Source organism: Seriola lalandi, unplaced genomic scaffold (genome assembly GCF_002814215.2).
Source record: "Seriola lalandi dorsalis isolate HSWRI2012SDOR001 ecotype SW California unplaced genomic scaffold, Sedor1 jcf7180002054043, whole genome shotgun sequence".
In the NCBI taxonomy this organism is placed as follows: domain Eukaryota; kingdom Metazoa; phylum Chordata; class Actinopteri; order Carangiformes; family Carangidae; genus Seriola; species Seriola lalandi.
The window spans coordinates 6,457-27,242 of record NW_019524596.1 but is presented as its reverse complement, the minus strand read 5'-3'; the positions used below and the strand labels follow the sequence as shown (position 1 = coordinate 27,242).

Sequence of the window (20,786 nt, the reverse complement as noted above, 5' to 3'; positions counted from 1 at the left end):
CAATGCAAGGTAAGTGAACCATGATTGAGGTGATCTACTTGATATTCTATTGGTGAAAATGAGGTTACCCAACTAAGACAGGCCAAGCAAGTAGAGGGTTTCACGGACTGGCAGCAATAGATTTCCCAAAGGTTGATTTGTCCGCTAGGGGGCAGAACCTAGTTGTACTGTCACCTCCCACTGTTAAGTACACTGCACTCAGTTGATTACACATTGCAGCTTCATTACATTTTGTACAAAGCCCCAGAAGCAAATTAGTGCTCCTGTGCTGGAGTACTACCTGGCTCTAGATTTTGTGTGTGTAAATTAGTAAATGTTTATTTGAGTAAACACTCAACAGGGCATGTTCACCATGTAGGCGCAATATAAGCTGAGTCAGTAAAGGTGTATAGAAGTATTTTTGACACAAGGCGCCCTTACAGACAGGACTTACCCATTAGGTAATAATGCCATGGATGGACTGTTATTCAGTTTTCTCCGGCTTTTATTGTTGTAAGGGACTTTTAGCTTTTGGATAGCCGGAAGTACTCTTGGCGCATGCGCAGAAGGTGTAGTCAGCAATCGAAAATCGGAAGTTCTTTTCAGTTTCTAAAGCGGCGGGTCCAGCGTTAGGAGGACTTATTTCAGCCAAAATGATCAGTAAAATGGTCGGTCAGAAGTATGTGGCCATAGCCAAGTCATGGTAAGATGTGTTTTTATATCGTATTAGTCGTAAAATCATAAAGAAGAAAGACATGGGCTGACAGAGTCTCAATGTGTCCTTGGCTAGCTGTTAGCTTAGCCGAGGTCATCGCTGTGGGGACAAACTGACTTCAGCTCACTGACAGCTAAACTCAGGCAAAATGGTTAAAAATACATTTTTGAAGTAATACAAAATCGTTACCTAGTAAAAGTGTGAATTTCATGCATCAATTCTGAAAGAATAGGTGTTTAATTTAACCAACTAGGTAACTGGTCTAATTTGAAGGGCTGTAACTGTTATTTTTATTATAGATTAGTCAGGTAGATAATTTGTCAATCAGTCATATCGTCTGCCAGAGTCTACTGTCAAAATGATGTTGATATAGAAACCCCTCACATTTGTATTTGTGGAACTATTTTAACACAAATAAACTGCCGACTATCAAGGTTAAAATTGCTTTTTGTGGTGCATTACACTTTGTAGCTTGGGTGTTTGATATTTATTGTACAAGGAATAATTTTCTAGCTGACAAATCAACTGAATCTTTACTCCACAAAACAACAACCTGCCTCTTTAACCTGACCTGTAGTATTTATTAATATTTGTGTGTTTTTTCCCTAAAATACTTCAGAATGTTACCAAAGTCAAAATTGTGTATTGTTTTTTTTTTCTCTGATCACTTTTATTGATTTCATTGTATTGTCACTTTGAATTCAAGAAAAATGTTAACAATGTTCTCTACTGCTCAGGATCCCAACTCTGGCTGTATGGGGCACAGCTGGAGGCGTAGCTCTGGTCCACTTCACAGACTGGCGATTGTTTTTGGATTATGTTCCTTACATCAGCGGCAAATTCAAAAAGGACGAGTAGTGGCACACAGGTAAGAGATAACTGCAGACATTGAGTAAAAGTGGCGGAGGTGGGAAGGCACTAGATGAATAAGGACAGTTAAAGCACTACCACTTTTTTTTGTTTGTTTTTATTTTTGGCTCAATAATCACAGTCAGGGTCAATATTTCTGCACCCACTGCATCTTTTAAAGCCAGAAACAAGAACCTGACACTGTCTGCTGTACATATCTAGTATGGGCCTGCTCAGTTCCAATCTCTACATCTAAATTTGGCTTTTGATTTACTGCTCTAACTGTTCAGTCGCATTTCTTGCATTTTGTATTATTGTCTGAATTCAATATGCTCTGTAGTTATCTGTTTCTATTAATCTAAACAAAAAAATCTGACAATCACAAAGCAAACAGATTTAAAAATGTTCACAAATTAGTTTAATATTATTACAGAATGGGTGTTTTAGGATATTTTAAGACCCTTTGCTCCAAATTCTCCATATTGATAAGATTACACATTCTTTTCCCACCTGTAGCAAATTCACAGTATTGTTCATGATTTTAAAAAAAGCACATACTAATCTGCCTGCAGCATTAAAGTCTACTGTGTAACTGTGTAAGGTAGTGCTACTACCCTTCACACTTGGTCCTCACAGGCATAAAAATCCCATGTGTCTTTTCACATATTACATGTTTGTTGGGCATAGAAGATCTTTTTTTTCCTGCCCACTATTGTTTCAGCACAGCAAAGAGAACAGATGCAAAATAACACACAAGAGCAGCACTCATGCACAAATAAATAACGGAAACAGAGGCAGACCTACATCCAGGGACCACAGACAGCACTGGATGGAGATTTGCCCCTGTTTAAGTAATTAGTCCTGTTAACATGTATCGTGTGAGTGGTCACAGTCCAATATTATCTTATGCCTCAATCTGATGGAACTATATTAGTCCTTAAATTATTAAACACATATCACAGCCATATAGCTGAATTTTGACATCTTTCTTTATTTAAATGAACATACGCAATGTAGCTTACTCTGAAACAACTCAGAAACTGAATTTTTGTGTCGGGCAGTTGTGACTTCATGCACTTTCCCTGTTTACACATTTTGCTAGTTTAACAAGCCGAGAGTCAAAGAAAGTCATAATCTTAATCTTTCACTGTATGTTGCTTATGCCCTAAGTAGGAGAATAAACAGAGCAATTTTAATATTCTCGAACACATCTTTGAGTGTGATTGCTTTAACAATGTCAAGATGGAAATTGTGATGAGGAAATGTCAGATGTCCAAAAAAAGACGACTTGACAGATCAAATCGTCCTTTGAAGTTTATTCATGTTGGGTCTTTACCTGGTTGTGTGTAAACACTGACTGTTCTCAGCGTACTGACCTGCAGTGAACATTTCCAGGAGCTCATTATGCACCAGCCATGTGAAAAGGTGATGAGGAAAGATTCTTTAATCCGACAGAAAATGTTTTTTTGTGAAAACTAAGTGCTACCTTGGACAATAAAAGATACATGTCATCACCTGGCTAATAAGTTTTTGTTTTTTTTAAAGAATCATTGTGGTGGCAGCAAGATGATTGTGGAGAACTCCTCATCACCAGGGACTAGAAAACTGTCAGGACTGTGGAAATGACAAACGGAGTGAAATTCAGAGACAATAAGCTGGGCAGTTTAGAGGTGTCAGGAGACCAGAATCCAGGACAGTGGTCTATTTTAAGGCTGTACTCTATGTAGCAGCTTCTAATAAGAAAGAAATGCCTGAAAAGCCTTCAACCACTGGAAATGTGTAGCATTTAAACCTTTGGTTTCACCCACAAGTCTTGTATTAAGATGTTGGATGAGTTAGATTTGGGTAGTGTTTTCAGAATAAGGTCTAATTGCTGAACAAAAACATAAACATGTGCTTTTAAGTGAAATGCTCATACTCCCAACCATGTCACTCAAACTCAAACTTTCCTTCCAGTCTCGGTATTTGATTTGCCTGTTACAGCAAAACCTACATTTCTACTGTACAACATAATGACTCTTTGTTTTCTGCTGCCAGGTCAGTGCTGTTTTACTACACAAAGACTTGAATAATGAACAAGAACTGCTGCAGCCGATACCTTGCACTGTTGTCCACCTGAATGCCAGGCCACTGGAAAGCCTGTCGTCTTCATCCTGCAGCTCAGTCAACATTGAATTGTTCCCCATCAACATCCAATTGAAATGTACCAGGGTTTGGCATTTCAACTTCCCTCCACCAGTGAAAACATGAATGGAAGAAAAATGAAAACGGAGATGATATATGGACTTTTCTTTTCCTTTCCTGTTGGGTTGGGTTCAGATATTTATTTTAATCATCAGTCCCCTGTGTACCATGGATCAAAACAAATAAAAATCTGTCATTCATGTCATGCTGTAATTGTTTTGAAGAGAAGAAGTAAAGTATGTGAGATTTACCTCATGTTGTGGTTGTGTGTAATTATTGCACTTGCTTTGGGTTGATTGATGATTTTGTGCCGGGTGCAGACTCATGAGTGGAGTTTGGACTTGTGCTGTGTCACATCACTGACTGAAAGTCATAGTAATTGAATTGTGCCTCCACTGTGTTCATCTGGCATTTATGAGCCTAATCAGTCATGTTTTAATCATAATTTCAAAGGTATATTTAGAGAAAGATTGTTTGACAAGGGATAAAAATCCAGTATTTTAGGTTTCAAACTATAAGCCTGTTTTACTCATGTGCTGACAGACAATAAGATTAACACTGTTACACAACCAGTCCAACCAATTGATTTGGAAGTGAGGTGCAGTTTCCAGTGTTGATGTCTGATAGTAGGGCTGCTTTTCTTGTATTTTGTATCTGCATAACAGGTATTTCTAGGTCTTTAAATCCCATACCTTTCCAAGTCGAACTGGAGTTATCTACGATCAAATACAATGTAAATTCACTGAATTTCCAGTCCACTGAAAGTATTAGCAGCAAAGTGCATACAAGTACAAGTATTTATTATGCAGAATAATAAATGGTTACGTTTACCTCTGAGCAGCATTTTAATGTTGTAGCAGATCCTGGAGGTGCTATGTCAAAGTACTTATACCACTATTTACTTTTATGTAGTAGTTTGAAGTACAGCTTTATCTAAAGTAATCACAACTTAAATGTAAAATATTAACGCACTGGTTTATTTACCAATAGTACAATATTTCCCCTCAAATGTACAGTATAGTGGATTATGATTACAAAGTTGCACAACATTGAAATGTCTAAGTAAGGTACTGCAAGGTTGCTATGAAATCATTTTCGGACTAGTTTACAAGAGTGCGGCGGATGGATTACAGTGCTTATTATGTTACGGGGTTGGCGGAGTGATCTACAGTTGTAAAGGTCCTGACGGGAGACAGACAGCGGGGATCGATAACAAACCGGACTCGGTGTAAATTCATGACTGAAGTAAGAAGCAGCGAGCTGGCTTCTTATTTCTATCGAGCCAGTAATCAGAGGCAAGCAAATCAAGACAACCGGGACCATGGAAAGAAAGAGGTGGGAGTTTTAAATGTGTAGTCGAAGGAGATGTTAAAATGAAAGTTTCTCTGCAGGAAATGCACGCACGCATGCATACATAGAGACATGCGTTTTGTAGTTGAGAAACACTCAGCAGCAAATGAAGAGGTTTAGGTTATTTATTCACACTTTGTATTACAGAAGGTAAACGTAGGGTCGAGAGAGTTTTTGGTTTCGTGATGTTAGGAAACTTTAAGCAACAGTAATTGATAATGCTGGTCGCTGCTGGTACGTTGACGTTAACGACGCTGCTAGCTTGATTAGCTAGCTAAGTTTCATTGTTTACACACGCTTGACTTGCGGTGCGATGGGCCCCGGCACACTTAGGCCAGTTATATGAAAAATAAGGGTACAAAAATCACGGCTACGTCAAAGGGACCTTGTTAAAACTTGGAGGCGAAGAATAAGCTGCTTCACGAGTAGCTCACCGCCGATTTATCTGCTTGCAAGTCCCTTAAATAGTTATACGTCACTCCGAGCTCACAGCTTGAAGAGGCAGCCAGCCTTAATGTTTTTCAACTACAAAACTGTATCAGTTTATAAATCCACCTTAAAGCATCCACACAGGTGTTTTTCACTTTAGCTGATGACACCTCTTTCAGAGTGGGTGAAATGTGCTTGATTGACACCTCCTGAGTCCTTGTCATTGCACCTGTCAGGCAGGTAACAACAACCTTTTGATCCTTTTTAAAGTTCTATACAATTGGGTGACCTCAGAAAACCAAGTCCAGCATCTGCCTGTGAAAAGGTCCAGTCATTCAGAATTAACTGAGAAGCCATGTGTGGGTGTTCAGGGCCATAATTGCTTTAATTCTTCAGTTGAAATGATCACTGGTCTTGTGATGATGAAGTTTCTGGTTTTCTTTCTAGTGCGCCTGTTAAGTGCATCCTCAACAAGCCCCAGATAGTCCGTGGTCTGGGCAGCAACCTTCACACAGATGTGAGTGCCAGCCACTCCCGGGGAGGACGGTTGCTCCTGGCCAAAGTGCAGCGCAGCAGACACAAGAATCTCTACAACATCAACCATCAAATCAGGGTGAGACTGTATTTGCTTTTGGTATTATGAGGCATGTTTAACTCCCCTAGACCTTTTCATGTAATTGTTTTACATAATTGTATGACAGTGGTTTTAATGATGCTTTTTTGAGAGTGATGAGTCTTCAATGTTAAAGTGAACCAGAGTGAACAGTGGAGCTATCTTTGACAGTAATGTCAGGCTTGATTCTTTGTGCATAGGTCTGTATCAGCGTTGTACATCTAGACAATGCATTCTTCCTAATCCAGACAAATTTCGGATTAATTAAATCCTGGACTGACTTGGCCATTCCAGGACACATCCACAGTTTTGTTTTGAACTCAGGAGAAGGCATTTGATATAAAGAATACAGCTAAAAAGCTCAGTTTAGATGTCATTAAATCATACAACCTTCTTCCACTTCAAAGTCTCCCATGTGCCTTCAGGCAAATAGTAGTTAAGATGTCATGAGACTTGTTCTTTTTTTTTTTCTTTCTTTTTTAAACAGTGGCTTTCTGTGCCAGTCAGCTATAAAGCTGCAAATGATAAGTCGCCATAGCAGCAGTTGTGTTGCACAGTTGCTTTGTCTGAAATTACTCTTCTTCACTCACTATGATCTACATAATAAACATTTAATAGATTAGTCTAGTAAATTTAGATTTCTGACTTAATTTAAAAGTAGAATTTTGACACTATATCTCGTGTACTTGGTAGAAAGTTAGGAGGGATTTTGGACACATCTACATATTAGCAGTGAGCAGTGGAACTCTGTAGCTATTGAAATGCACAAAATGTAATTTTCTGCTGCTGGAGATCTCTCAATGAAAACAATAACAAGAGACGGCTTGTTGACGTCGTGAAGTTGCATGAAAACATGGGAGTTGTCTTCATCACCATTACCGCCATTGCAGTCAGCTACCTCTGGTTAGGATTTCCTCAGTGTCAGTTTCAACTTAAAAATCAGTGTTTCTACGACTGCTGCTAACGTTTACTCTGTTTGTAACTCTGTTAACTTAAGATCCAGATGTGTGATGACTAAAATGTTTCTTCCGGTTAAAAATTACCAAGATCTGAAAAGTGTAATTTAAAAATGTGGCTTAAAACTGGATAAAAAGTCAATTTTGACCACTTCTGACAGACGACCACAATGTTGACACATGCGTAAAGGGGATATGACGCCATTGACAGGCGACCAAATGAAACGCACTGTTACCATGATTAAAATCATAGATTTCTCTACGTTTGAAAATTGCTAGAAACATTTGGGATAATGTAAGTACACAACTAAAGAAAATATAAAACACAGGTCTAGTTATTTTTAGACATTTTAACGTGGAAAAGTTACAAGAGTTGGCCCAGTCCACATTGTTGCCTTCCTTACTGGTAAACCTCTCCCACAGACATTGTTTTATGGTTAACCAGTGACTGTATTGCGAGGAATATTCAGTGCCTTGTAAAACTGATATAATCCTTAATACCATATTCTTATTTTATTATGATAGAAAAATGATAAAATATAATTATCAGAATTTTGGCCAATCAGTCATGTTTTTTTCTCTTAAAGGCCAAGCCTGACTTGAACACAACACTACCAGTTCGACAGACAGCGTCCATCTTCAAACAGCCAGTGACCAAGGTAACAAATCACCCCAACAACAAGGTGAAGACTGACCCGCAGAAGGCTGTGGACCAACCCAAACAAGTAAGTCAGAGGGCAGAAAACATGCTCATTTCAGTTCTTCTCTCTTTTTCATGCTTTTTTTGTTTGTTTTTAGCTTCGTCAGTAAACAGTACAAATCATTGCTGTTAATATTATAAAATTGCAAGTGAGTCAAAGGAAATTGCTGTACTTGCAAGTTGTGACTGGTGATTTGTCATGACTCGGTTGTGGCTTTTCCATTTTTTTTTTGATAGTATTAAAGGGTTAATTTGTCCTAGTACAGATATCCTAATGTGTTCAAAACTTAACAAGGGCTTTCTTGTTTTTTTTTGGTTTGCTTGAATCTTCAGCTGTTCTGGGAGAGGAAGTTGAGCGGGTTAAATGCATTTGATATTGCAGAGGAACTGGTGAAAACTATGGATCTTCCTAAAGGTTTACAGGGTAAGAGTAACCTAAAGACTTGACTAATATATACTATTCCAAGTGATAATTTTCAACAAGCTTGACCTGTGCCTCTGCTTTTTTAACTCTCCTTAGGTGTTGGCCCTGCCTGTTCAGATAAAACATTGCTTTCTTCCATCGCCAGTGCGCTGCACACCAGCCCCTCACCGGTCACTGGACAGCTCACCGCTGCAGTGGAGAAAAATCCTGGAGTCTGGCTCAACACAGCACAGCCTCTTTGCAAAGCCTTCGTAGTGACTGATGATGACATCAGGTAAGATGTTCACACATACAGCCCAGCTGTATGCACTTGCTGGTGGCTTCTTTTTAAGTAGATGTTTTTTGTCATTTATAGGGTTCTGGTTAAGGTGGCAATTCAAAATGTCAATGTGAATTAGTTCGGGGTAATGATGTTAAGTTACTGAACAAGTCAAATTGTTGTTATTGGTGTTACATGGAGTATACATGTGTCGTCTGCGTGAGAAAGAGCACCAAGTTTAAAATGTGCTAGGGTGAACAGTACTGTATTCTGGAGTACTGTATCACTACACTACTCTCGTTTTTTAGCTCTAGTAATGCTCTAGTATTGTGAAGAGGAAGTTGCTGGTTTCTACTTTTCATCTTTTCTGTTGACAATCCATGCTTTTAAAATGATCAATAGCCTCTCCTATTGTTTTGATGTTCTACCAACAGGTTTACCAGATGATGTACTATAAATGACACAAAAATACACAATACATACTGTTCAGTAGTTGGGTAAGGAGAGATGGTTCTTTAATGGCCACAATTGTGGGTCCAGTGCACCGGCAACAGGGGTCTAAATATTATTGCCAGACATACCCTGTATTTTTTTTTAATGTATTGACACTAAAAACTAACTGACTTTTTTAATCTGATGGTGAATTGTTGTCATTTTGGACACTGAATCACTATTGCAATGAGGAGATCAAGAGTCCTTGTTTAAAACAGTCAATATGGGTCGCTCACAACTGAATGTCACAGCTAAGTAACCTTTCATCGTATACATAGGCTGATGTAGGAATGTCAAGATACCAGAAATTTGGTAGTCTGTACCAATCACAATAAAGAGTTTTTTTCCACAAGTTGCAGTGGACCTGTTGCCTCCCGTGCAATTCCACATGTTATTGTTTACTGTCCCTGTCTTGTTCTTCTCTTCAAGTCCAGCGTTAGACTAGAACGCTTAAGCAGAAGAGTCACATCTCCAGTAGCTTTGACATCTACAGTGTCTTCAATTCCAATGGTATTGTAGAAAAATAACTACAGACAGAATTTTGGCATCGACTTGGTACTGAAGTATCGGTTCTTGTGACATCCCTGGTCTGACTAAATGGGTGTCTGTGGCAGATGCTGATATATTACACACCCTAATGTACTGTACTGTTGTCATGTGTTGCTGCTTTGAACTTGTTAAGTTCAATGGGTGATGAGTGCCGAGACACTGCCAGGATTAGGGGAACTCTCGCTTCAGTCAATCGTGCCAAAACTGCTCAGGTTTAAATTTGCACTGCACAGTGCTTTGGTGGCCATCAGATAATATATTATTTCTAACAACAAAGTAAAGATTGTGCACAATAAATTAACACATTAAATTGCTACACACACATTACATTAGTTGTGAGGATGTTTAAAGTAAATACTGTTCATAATTATCAAGTCTTTGCCATGATAAGTTTGTTTTCGTTAGCACCAGCAGCAATTTTTTTTCCTTGTCTGTGTCTTCCAGGAAGCAGGAGGACCTGGTGCAGAATGTGAGGAGGCGGCTTGAGGAAGCCCTTATGGCTGACATGTTGGCTCATATAGAGGACACCACTGCAGAGGCAGCAGCCAGCAAAGTAGAGGAAAAGGTTGAGCAGGTGGACAAGGAGGAATTATAGCCAAGGTACACGGTAATGATTAGCGTATTGCTGCCATCATGTTGCCTTTGATTATCTTAAACTGTTATGCACTTAAGTAAACTCCTAAACATGTAACATCTCTCTGTCTCATCTCTCCCACAGGCTTGTTTGACATGAGGTTTACTGGTGAACTCCATTTTATTTTCAAATAATTGGATCCATGAAGATTTTTTTTTTTATACACTTTTAACAAATAGACCCTAAGTGCAGACATTCTGCAGATTTTGTTAACCTAAACAAAGACTTTGTTTCTTAAATTTAATTTTTTACATGTGACCATGTAATCCTGAAGGGTGCTTTGAGTTTTAATTTTCAGTTCATTTTTACCTCTACCAATGTATGATAGTTTTGGATGGTGCTCTAAAGAATGCAGTGTTACACTCTGTTAACAGCTATTCAAGCTCAAAGTTAAAAACACAAACCTGATGTATGTGAATGAAAAGTGTGTGTGTCTGTCTGTGTGTCTGTCTGTCTGTGTGTCTGTATGTGTGTGTGTGTGTGTGTGTGTGTGTGTGTGTTGTATCAGTTTGTGTTCAGAACCTCTAATGGTGTTTCTTTTTAACTGTTCAACAAGAACATGTTGCTCTTTTATATTTGAACTCTGGCACTGTAGGTAGTGTTGTGTAGTTTGCAGTATGTTTACATGCACACAGCACTCTTGTGGCTGTGAATAATCACATTTAGACTGATTCAAGGTTTACAGTTCAAAGTGGTGTTATTCTCACAATAATCTGAGTTTACATGGTTTTAAAGTTCGGGCCATGTCATTTGTATTAATAGAAGAATTGTCTGTATTGTTTTGCCAACTGCATTTGAAGAAAGAAAAAGAAAAGATGTATACCCTCAGAAAATACAAAAACAAATACAACACTGATGTACCTCATAACCTGATGTACTGTACCTCATTACAAGATTCATTATTTGTCTCTGTATCACTGTCAAATAAATGCAGCTCTTTTGTTAATGGTGTAGAGTGTGTCATTTATTTATTTATTTTTTGATCATTACCATTCATACACTTAGGAGGCTGAGGTAGATGGACACAAGTTTTAGGATTAAGATAGTGGTCCTTTCTTCCTTTTAAGAAGCCTATCTTAAAACAATACACAATACACGTCTGGCTGTAAAAGAGATCCCTTCTCAAAGCAAAATGAAATCTGCAGTCATGCATCCACAGCTAAAATGAGGCTACAGCAGTTAGTCAAACCAAGAATTTATCTTTTTAGTCCTAAATTCCCCCTTTGTGTCACTATCGCTCCACCACAGCTCTGCAAGAAAACACAAAGAGGGAATTTGCTACTCAAAAAAAATCAAAGGAATCACTTAACAGGCAGCATGGACAACAGGAATAATTACAACGACCAAGAACACTTTTAGTGTAGGTGTGGGCATGTGGATGTTGTATTAAGATAAACTTGAAAAAATACAAACCTGTCCTTAAAACTGATATCTTTCAACTGTTGGTATGAGGGAAGGTTTTGCTTTGAATATTTTATTTAACTGTTTGCATGATTTGAAATGAACCCATTGCCCTTATGTGATTCCTTTTATTGTTAATTTTTAATAACCTACAGAACACAAATAAATGCACACACATACACACACACTGCATAAGCATCATTCAGTGCTGTAGTTGGACCACCCAAAACACCTCATTGGTAGCCATGATGAACACACCCAACCGTGACCACATTTTATCAGCAGTCAGGATACAAAAACAAGGTCTATAGGAGGAAAATAAAATAGTGCCCTGCAGACACAATGGCAGTGACAGTGGCTTTGCGTTGATGCTCTCCCCTTGCTGCATGTGGCCTTTGAACCCATTGTTGTGTCGCGGGTGACGTCAGTGCCGTGTGCGGGAGACGGAGCGGCGTGCGCCTGGCGAGACAAAGGCGGCGGACCGACCGGGGTCAGGCAGCAGCACTGAGCCGAGAATCACTGTTTTTTTTAACTAAAGGTAACCGCTAACCTTGGATTTGAGCTGCGGTCTCCCTGACGGTACGCAGAATGAGGACCCAGTGACACTCCCAGGAGTATGGTTTGACTCTCCAGACAGAGAAAAAACAACAGTGCCCTCCTTGCGTTTTTAAACGTTTTTCTCCTACGCCCCCCTTTTTGCCTGCTAGTTAGCTAACCCGCTAGCTCCTAGCGCTGCACAGCACAACGTTGGTCTCCTCCTCCTCCTCCACCTTCTCCTTCTCCTCCTGGCTGCTTCTCATCTTTCCCTCAAGAGCTGGGCGACAGCCGAAGACAGGACCTCGTCGACGAAGGCAAGATAAAGTAAGTTCGCGTGGTTTTAGCACTTGTTTAATTTTAAAAATCAACACGGCTGCCTTTGAGAAAGAGCCTAAGTTCGGCTGACAGAACAGAGCTAACAGCTAGCTGTGGTGCTCCCAAACAAAGGGGTCGACAACGTGACTGAGTGCCGACTATGTGGAGCTAGCCTGTTAGCTTGGCTGGTGAAGCTAACAACAGCTTATATCCTTCTTTTATCTACATTTTTTTATTTCGAGCAACACATACAGGTGTGACTGAAGTTAGTACCACAATGGTTCTTCTTATCGGTGCGGGGAAATAGTTTGTTCACTTGTGTTAAGGCGGGCATGCTTTATCCTGACAAAACAACCAGCCTGGATGGCTTCAGTTGTCAGACAAGAAGCAACAACAGACAAAGCAAGGCGCCCAAATCAACACCGTTACTGTCTGCTGGTGTTTATGAATGATCTGTGGCTCCACGGGGCTCACCCCCAGCCTTGTTTTGTGTGTTTAATGATAAACAAACACTTGACTTATTGTTGTTTTCCCATTTTTATTTCAGAGGAAGAAGAGCAGGGTGAGCTCACTCCCAACAAACAGGCATCCGTGATCTGATGTGAGATCCACGGAGAGACTATGCCTAGCCCTTTATTCCACCCCGAGATTATGGACCACGACGTGGTGATCAGCAGCCAGCACAACGGGGTCGGTCTGCCCCGAGAGACAGACCAGGAGTCCCGGGAAGAGGACCACCAAGAGGCGCTCCGCTTTGCCCTGGACCAGCTGTCACTCATGGCCCTGGAGAAAGTGGACTGTGGGGGCGGCGGTGGCAGCGGAGGAGGCGGGCTGGTGGACACTCTGGATGGGAACCAGGGTCCGGGTTCTGAGAGCTGCAACGGTGTGGGTGGAGGGGGGTACGTGGACCTACAGATGCTGGAGCATCCCGGCGGGTCACGGGACTCCCCGACGTCCTGCTCTCCATCCCCGGAGTACTACGGCTCGGGCGGGGACCACATGACCGGCTCGCACTCCATGCTCCACGGGGAACAAAGCTCCGTCCTCTGCAGCAGGAAAAGAAGTGTCAACATGACTGAATGTGTGCCTGTCCCCAGCTCAGAACATGTGGCTGAAATAGTGGGGAGACAAGGTAAGAGCACGAGTGTGTGTGAGATGCTGTTCCGAATGAGGAATTATATGTTGTTTATGTTTATGGACAGCTTGTTCAGGCAGCATGCAGCCTGGTTGTTCTTTGTTTGGGTGGCTCCTTGGTGAGGAGGAGGGTCTGTGAACTTTTTACAGACTGAGCTCGGTGCTCTGGTCGGACTGCACTAACTGTTTGGGTCTTTAAAGCCAACATAATGCGGCTACTCCATTAAAATGCCATACCTACTGTATTTGCATGCCGTTTTTAGTAGTATTTAGACAATGCCTTGACAGAGTGGGTGAGAGAGTGTGGTTGATGAGTAGGAGGGAGGGGGAGGGGTGGGAGAGGGTCAGACAAAGCGGCAGATTGTCGGGAGTCTGGACATGTCTAGGAGCCTGCACCAAACAAAGGAAATACACCGAAATATCCCCATTTTATATATCATAGATCTTTAGTGGCACATTTCAACACTGAACTCACATTCCTAACTCATATATATGTTTATGGCAGATTAATTGTCTTTGCTGAGCAGATTTTAGGCTGAAACGGGGCAGCAGGCGCACAAACACGGGACTGGGCGGTGTTACGCCCTGCACCCAGCTCTGTCTGCCGATGCTGCTGCTGGCGTACGAGCCGCGGCATTTTTATACATGTAATTTTTCTCTTTTGTTTTTACCAACATATGCCGCACACTTTGACCGGGATCATGTTGTGGGTTTGGTTTGCCCGTCGCTGCCGCGGTAGCGTTATGGCATTGTTCTCTTTGTTTGAAAAAGCCATGCTTTCTGCTTCCCAGAATGACATCACACTCTCTGCGCCCTATTGGTCGCCGGGAATGAACCGTCCATATTTAAAGAAACAGAGCACACAGTAGGTGCTGGTGGAGCAACATGAGTTGACACAAGCAGTGCAGCAGCCATTGACAGTATATTTGGGCAGACAGGCTCTTCATGAATATCCCACATAGCTGCTGGATTTGTTTTCAGTGTTATTTAGATATGAATACATACATTTGAGAATGGTTGGTTTCCATAATAAAAATGTGCATTTGTTGGAGTTCTGTCCTGCTGGTGTTTGTTTTTGAAGATTCAGCACCGACTACACACAATGCAGCTGAGTTATTTGTCTACATATTCAGAAATATATTGGAACTGCTTTTATTTGACTACGTGTTTGTTTGTTTATGGAACATAATCACAGTTATTTATATATCAATCAGGCTAATGCAACAGTCCTTCAATAAACCCTTTCAGTGTTCAGTTTTCATTTCAGCTGTTTTAGAGAGGTGTTGATTCAACTTTATTGCCATTTTAAAAGCTGCACTCTATGTGCTGTTGGAACTGTTGCTTTATGCTAAGAGGTGTTTTAATATATTGTCCACCTAATTTATTTCAATGAATGTAGACTAAATATTAAAAATGCTAGCACCACAAACTGCATCATCCAAAATCCACCTACAAAGTTAGATCTGCATCTCTTGGTTTCAACAAAAACTGAACATTATAACCTCGATAAAATGATTTATTGCAGGTCAGTTGTATCAGATAGAATTAGTTTTAACAATGTCTTAATAAACGTGCAACAGAGCGTTTAAATGAACCGATTTTATTTGATTACATAACCACATCTTTATAGCTACAGTGTGTATATACAAGTGTATATGAAATTTTTGTGTTTATTTTATAAAACTAATGCCCATGTGCTTCTCCTTTCTGCACCTTCCAGGTTGTAAGATCAAGGCCTTGCGTGCCAAAACAAACACCTACATAAAGACTCCCGTGAGGGGCGAGGATCCTGTTTTCATCGTGACGGGACGCAGGGAGGATGTGGAGATGGCCAAACGTGAAATTGTCTCTGCGGCTGAGCATTTCTCTATGATCCGGGCATCCCGCTGCAAAGCTGGAGGACCTGGTGGAGGGGGCTCGCTTCCTGGACCACCACACCTACCTGGACAGACCACCATACAGGTACAGAAACCTGTGGCTTAGTCATCATGTTGTGTTTTTGTTTTATGCTTGCCAGATAACAAAGGAATTATTTGATGCTAGTTTTATTAACATCTCTAGAAAGTAAAGTTTTTGTTATTCAGACATTAAAATATTTTTATATCATTCATCCAGGTCAGGGTGCCCTACAGAGTAGTTGGTCTAGTTGTTGGACCGAAGGGAGCAACTATCAAGCGCATCCAGCAACAGACTCACACCTACATCGTGACACCTAGTCGAGAGAAAGACCCTGTGTTTGAGGTGACTGGGATGCCAGAAAATGTGGACCGAGCGAGAGAGGAGATCGAGACCCACATCACCCTGCGAACTGGAACCTTTGTGGACCTGCAGGGAGACAACGACTTCCACACCAACGGCACTGATGTCAGTCTGGAAGGCCTGGGCTCTCTGAGTGGAGGACTTGGAGCATCTCTGTGGTCCAGGGCTACCAATCACCATTCTGCCCCCCCTCCGCCTCCACCTTCCCCCCCTCCTCCTATTCCCATGTCCATGCACCACTCCTCCAACCGGAAGATGTCCTCCTCCGTCGCCTATCACACGCACAACAGCGGGATGAGCTCAGACAGCTTCAGCACCACCCGCAAAGCCAACGAGGGAGGCAGTCCCACTAGCCCTTTTAGCACAGGCTCCAGCAGTGCTGGAGGAGGATTCACTTTTGGGGGCGATTCCACCCCAGGACTGCCCTCCTCAGATGAACTGGGCTTTGAGTTCAGTGCTTCCAACATATGGGCGCCTTTCGTCAACGGTGGAACAGGCAATAAGACAGCCGGCTCCTCCCAGCAGCAGCCTCTACGTCGCAACAGTAGCGGCCTCAGCGGTGGCGCCATCACTCCACGATTGTCTCCAACTCTGCCTCAGGACACAGGCGTGGGCCCTCTGGATCACCCGCTAGCCCGTCGTGCACAGAGCGACCCCCTCAGCACTCTCTCATGGCTACAGTCTGGCAGCGCAGGAGGCGGCTCCTTCTCTGGAGCCTCCAGTTCTAGCTCTGGCGGCTCATCGACCGGTTACTCCTCCTGCTCGGCATCCTCTCTACCTGGTGGCTCTCCCACTGACTCAGAGGGAGGCAGCAGCGGCGTCGGTCTCAGCTCGGGGATGCTGAGCCGGCTGAAAGGCAGCTCTGGCCCTGGGGTCGCGGGTCTGGTCGGCGTTGGCCCCGGGGTCAACAGGGACTGCTTTGTGTGTTTCGAGAGCGAGGTGACAGCAGCCCTGGTGCCTTGTGGCCACAACCTGTTCTGCATGGAGTGTGCCGGGCAAATCTGCCAGTCAGCTGAGCCAGAGTGCCCTGTCTGCCACACCCCAACCACACAGTGCATCCGCATCTTCTCTTAATGCCCCGAGCAGGGGGGTGGGGTGGGGGATAAAATATGAGGGTTGGGTGACAGGAAGAGGACTTGAGTGGGGCACCAGCTGTGGCGGAGGCGATGGAAGGATTCACACTAATAACCTTCACACACACATGATGGACCATAATAAATACATTAATAGAGATGATGATACTATAAGGATGTTGATTTATTGCTCATAACTGTCAAGATTAATAATAACAATAATAATAATAATAATAATGACAATGACTTATTTTCAGAGTGAAGTTAATTGAAACTGGTCTGCAGACAGTTGGGGCTCAGACAGTCTCTAGGTGGTGAACTTATGGAAGGAAACTAGTGTCTTATCTCTCTTCAGGCCTTCATTTTGACCCGGAGCAGCCTGCATCGCTGGCCGCCGGTCTGTCTCAACATTTCTTCATTCTGGCTTCTTCAGATCTCTGCCTGCTTTCTCTCTCACAGCCTTTCCTTTTGACACTTTTGTACTTAACAGATATTTTTCGATGAAGCTGTCACTGAGGCCTGCACTTTTCTACTCCTTATTTTAATGTTCTTGACAGGACGCAAACTGTTCCAACAAACAAACCCCTTGCTTTCTCCTCTGCTCTCACTCATGCTGTTGTTTGTGACATGAAGCGGCGGGGTTGCTATTTTTCTGTAAGCTTGGAACTTTTTTAAAGGTCGGCATGTAGTCAGGCACCAAGCAGAACAATACACCCGAGGGACCTCTTAAGGATGAATTCCTGTTTCTCGTTGCCACAGAAGAAAAATTAGCCATCAGTAATGCCAAATGAATGCTATTAATAGTCGTCTCGTAATTCCTGATCAAACTCAATAACATGTTGGATGAATTTGGATGAGTTTACCCCACATTTCAAATGTGGCTGCTGCATCAATTCACATTAATTATCCTTTAATACGTCAGAAACGTACCATTAGTGATACTGAAGGAATGTGTCTGAGGTCTGTACGTTTGGGCTGCCTGACAATCCCTTTACATCTCTCTATCTTGCGCGCGCATGTGTGTGTGTGTGTGTGAGAGTAATGCCCACTCATGCTGTTCTTCATGTCGGCATCGTTATATGTCCTCACCTTGAGAAGGTCTGGTTTCTGTCCTGCTGCCCCTCTCCTTCACTTCACTCAGTCTTATAGGAAGGCGATGCTCTGATCCATCCACACCGGGACATTTTCCTGTCATATCCTGTCTGTTACACTTAGATCGACTCATTTAGTGTTTTATACTAGTTTTTGACTCTTGACTGTCGAGTGTGTGGCTTACAGACATATTTTGAATTTTAGGATAAGATAGGGCTTTTCTGATGTCACACGTGAATGTTTTGTCCAATAAGGTTAAGGAGAGATGTCCACTCCTCCCACATGAAACAATAGTAAGGGGCTCGATTGAAGCATTTTTTTTTTCATGCACTGTAACCCACAGCCCCTCTAAAAAGTAAAAAATCTAAAAAAAAAAAAAAGCAAAAAATAAAAAACAAAAAGAAACAGTTCTTACTGTTTTGTTAAGTTTTGGTCTTCCACCCCACTCTCACAGCAAAGCTGTATGGCACTCTCAGATGACACACTGTCACACCCATATAGCGCTGTACTCCCGGCCAAATGTAGTGCACTATATGGTTAGTTGTTTGCGATTTGTCCTGTGTTTCATAGCATAACTTCCGATGAGGCAGTTGCATCCTGTTTTTGTGTTTGTGCTTTTTTTTTGTTGTTTGTTTTTTTTGTTTTTTTCTCTCAAGAGTTTGCAGTAACTGCCTCCTATAGTGTTAATACTGTACGGAAGATTTGGGCGATGTCTGTGTGATGGTACACGGTTGCTGTTTGTGGCCCTTTTGAACATAACATGGAATTAGCTCATAGAATGAGACAAGCCATGACAACTGAATTAAAATGACACATACCTAATTCTCAAGGGCTTCCTCTGACTGCACAGACACATGATCACATTTTTCAGGCTCGCACAGTAGGAAAGAATCAACTTATCCTTTATGGCAGCTAGTAGCTAGGTCATCCAGGGCTTCCAGACACTCTTTGTGTTCAAATCCCAGCAGCTGCAGAATGTTTTTGCTTGTTGTTATTAATTATTTTCTTAACTGTCCCTACACAGTCATCACATTCAGATCCTATTAGAGTGTAGGGCATCGCCGTCACAGTGTGTCCTCCACCCTGGACGTAGCCGCAGATCAGGATGGGTTGTGGGGTTTTAATAACAAGGAAAAAAGGGTAACTCTACTTGAGTAAATGATAGGTGAAAATGGGCAGTTGCTGCTGTGCTTTGGTGCTCCAGCCAGTGTAATGTTCGACTTATTTGCTGTCTTGACTGTTTGTTTGCTACTTGGGTGACAGGGGCAGTAGGAATCTAATAAGCAGCTGTCCTGGTTGAGCGCAGCAGTGCACTGATTCATGTGTCCACACGTGTAGGAAAAATCTGCCCAGGAGCTGTACTGGTAGTCTTTCTAAAGGCTATCCCATGGTGCTTTGGTTGCAGCAGGAGGTCCACTCAAGTTGTCAGTCAAAACTCTTGCAGTGCATCGTAGACCTGGCAACCCTGTTCTCATTCTCGTCAAAACTGGCAACCCATCCCGTCTGATGTCGGGCGTCGCATTTCATCTTCTTACTCGTGCACACTCTGAACAGATGCAGGGCCACGAATATGTCTGAGTGAACAGATCAGTCGTGTCTACTGTGTGAGTCTGTTGAGGCCAATCTTGCAGCCCATCTTCAAACTGTCCAAGTCGACGTATTAAAGAAATTGTTGTATTTTGCCAGATGGGTCTAATGTCAGTCCTGGTGCTGCACTGGGATTTTTCTGGCCAATGAGAGAATGTTAGGGTTTAATGTACAGTAGTTTAATTGTTAAAAAGGTACAAATGTTTTCAGATTGACTGCTGATTTTTATTTTATTTTATTTTTTGTTAGCCAAACTTACCCCCTCCCCCATTTCCTTCCTAAAGGTTTGAAAACAGGGTTTCCTGAGGCATGCTAGCCAGTGACCTCTGACCTTTTTTTTTTGTGATTAGAGGGGGGATGCAAAGAGAGCCACGCCATTAAGGGGTGACAGACTCCCCTTAAGCCTCCGCTCTTCTATTTTTGCTTTAATTCTCTTTGTATGCAGAACCAAAATGTAAAACGTCAGCAAACTAGGTTTCAGTCCTGACCTGTGTGTGTATATACCCTGAATACAATCATTGGGATCTTGTTTTCAAAAGCAAAATGACTTAATTGAAGATAAGTGTAGTTTCTAAAGAACATGTATCATTATTTGTAAGTTAACCATCTGCATGTCTTCAAGCCACCTGGCATTAGCTAATAATTTTTAAGATTTAAAAAAAAAAAAAAAAAAAAATTTTTACACATTTTATTTTTTACAATTTATTTGCTTACCTAAATATCCCAGACAATAATGTGACCCTTTTTATTACTTCAAATTTATTTTTATTTTCCATTTTTTATTTTCCTTATTTCCTGTGTACTACATATAGGCAATTTATAACAAAATGAGAAAACTATTGAAGAAATTTTAAAATTGAAATATATTTTATTTGAAAGTTTATGGACCTTTTAACCGTGACCCGGGAAAATTGTATAATCATATAATTTGAGCTGACTTGACGGTTATGAGAAATGTATCAAGAGTTTTATTTTTTATGCTTCTTTAATAAAGTCTTGTTTTTTGGTTTCATTTTTTTACTGTAAAATAAGAACTTGTGGCTTTGTGTCTTTATTTGAGCTGGGTGCAGAGGAGTAATGTGCAGCATCTTCACCACATGATGGCAGTAGAGATGCCTGCATCAGAGCAGCAGATCAAACCATGAATAATGGTGGTGGTGATGGTGGTGGGGAGAACTGCAGCTCAAAAATGTTTTTCTTTGCTCATCTGAAAACAGAACAATGTTAATTCTTTAGAAAATTAATAGATCAGTGG

At 41.6% G+C, this 20,786-nt stretch overlaps 3 protein-coding genes across 3 annotated transcripts; all 3 read left to right on the top strand.

Moving 5' to 3' along the window:
- The first annotated feature begins 536 nt into the window (after positions 1–536).
- Positions 537–3,982, top strand: uqcr11 (ubiquinol-cytochrome c reductase, complex III subunit XI). Its single transcript, XM_023402904.2, has 3 exons — positions 537–682; positions 1,432–1,562; positions 3,581–3,982. The coding sequence occupies exons 1-2, from the start codon at positions 633–635 to the stop codon at positions 1,550–1,552; spliced, it is 171 nt and encodes a 56-aa protein (XP_023258672.1). The 5' UTR covers positions 537–632; the 3' UTR covers positions 1,553–1,562; positions 3,581–3,982.
- Positions 3,983–4,915: 933 nt separating this feature from the next.
- Positions 4,916–11,079, top strand: mbd3a (methyl-CpG binding domain protein 3a). Its single transcript, XM_023402905.2, has 7 exons — positions 4,916–5,062; positions 5,954–6,119; positions 7,663–7,800; positions 8,109–8,199; positions 8,296–8,473; positions 9,944–10,099; positions 10,218–11,079. The coding sequence occupies exons 1-6, from the start codon at positions 5,049–5,051 to the stop codon at positions 10,092–10,094; spliced, it is 738 nt and encodes a 245-aa protein (XP_023258673.1). The 5' UTR covers positions 4,916–5,048; the 3' UTR covers positions 10,095–10,099; positions 10,218–11,079.
- A 793-nt stretch (positions 11,080–11,872) lies between these two features.
- On the top strand, positions 11,873–20,565 carry LOC111652608 (RNA-binding protein MEX3B). Its single transcript, XM_023402928.2, has 4 exons — positions 11,873–12,395; positions 12,934–13,518; positions 15,241–15,482; positions 15,636–20,565. The coding sequence occupies exons 2-4, from the start codon at positions 13,008–13,010 to the stop codon at positions 16,851–16,853; spliced, it is 1,971 nt and encodes a 656-aa protein (XP_023258696.1). The 5' UTR covers positions 11,873–12,395; positions 12,934–13,007; the 3' UTR covers positions 16,854–20,565.
- Positions 20,566–20,786: the final 221 nt, after the last annotated feature.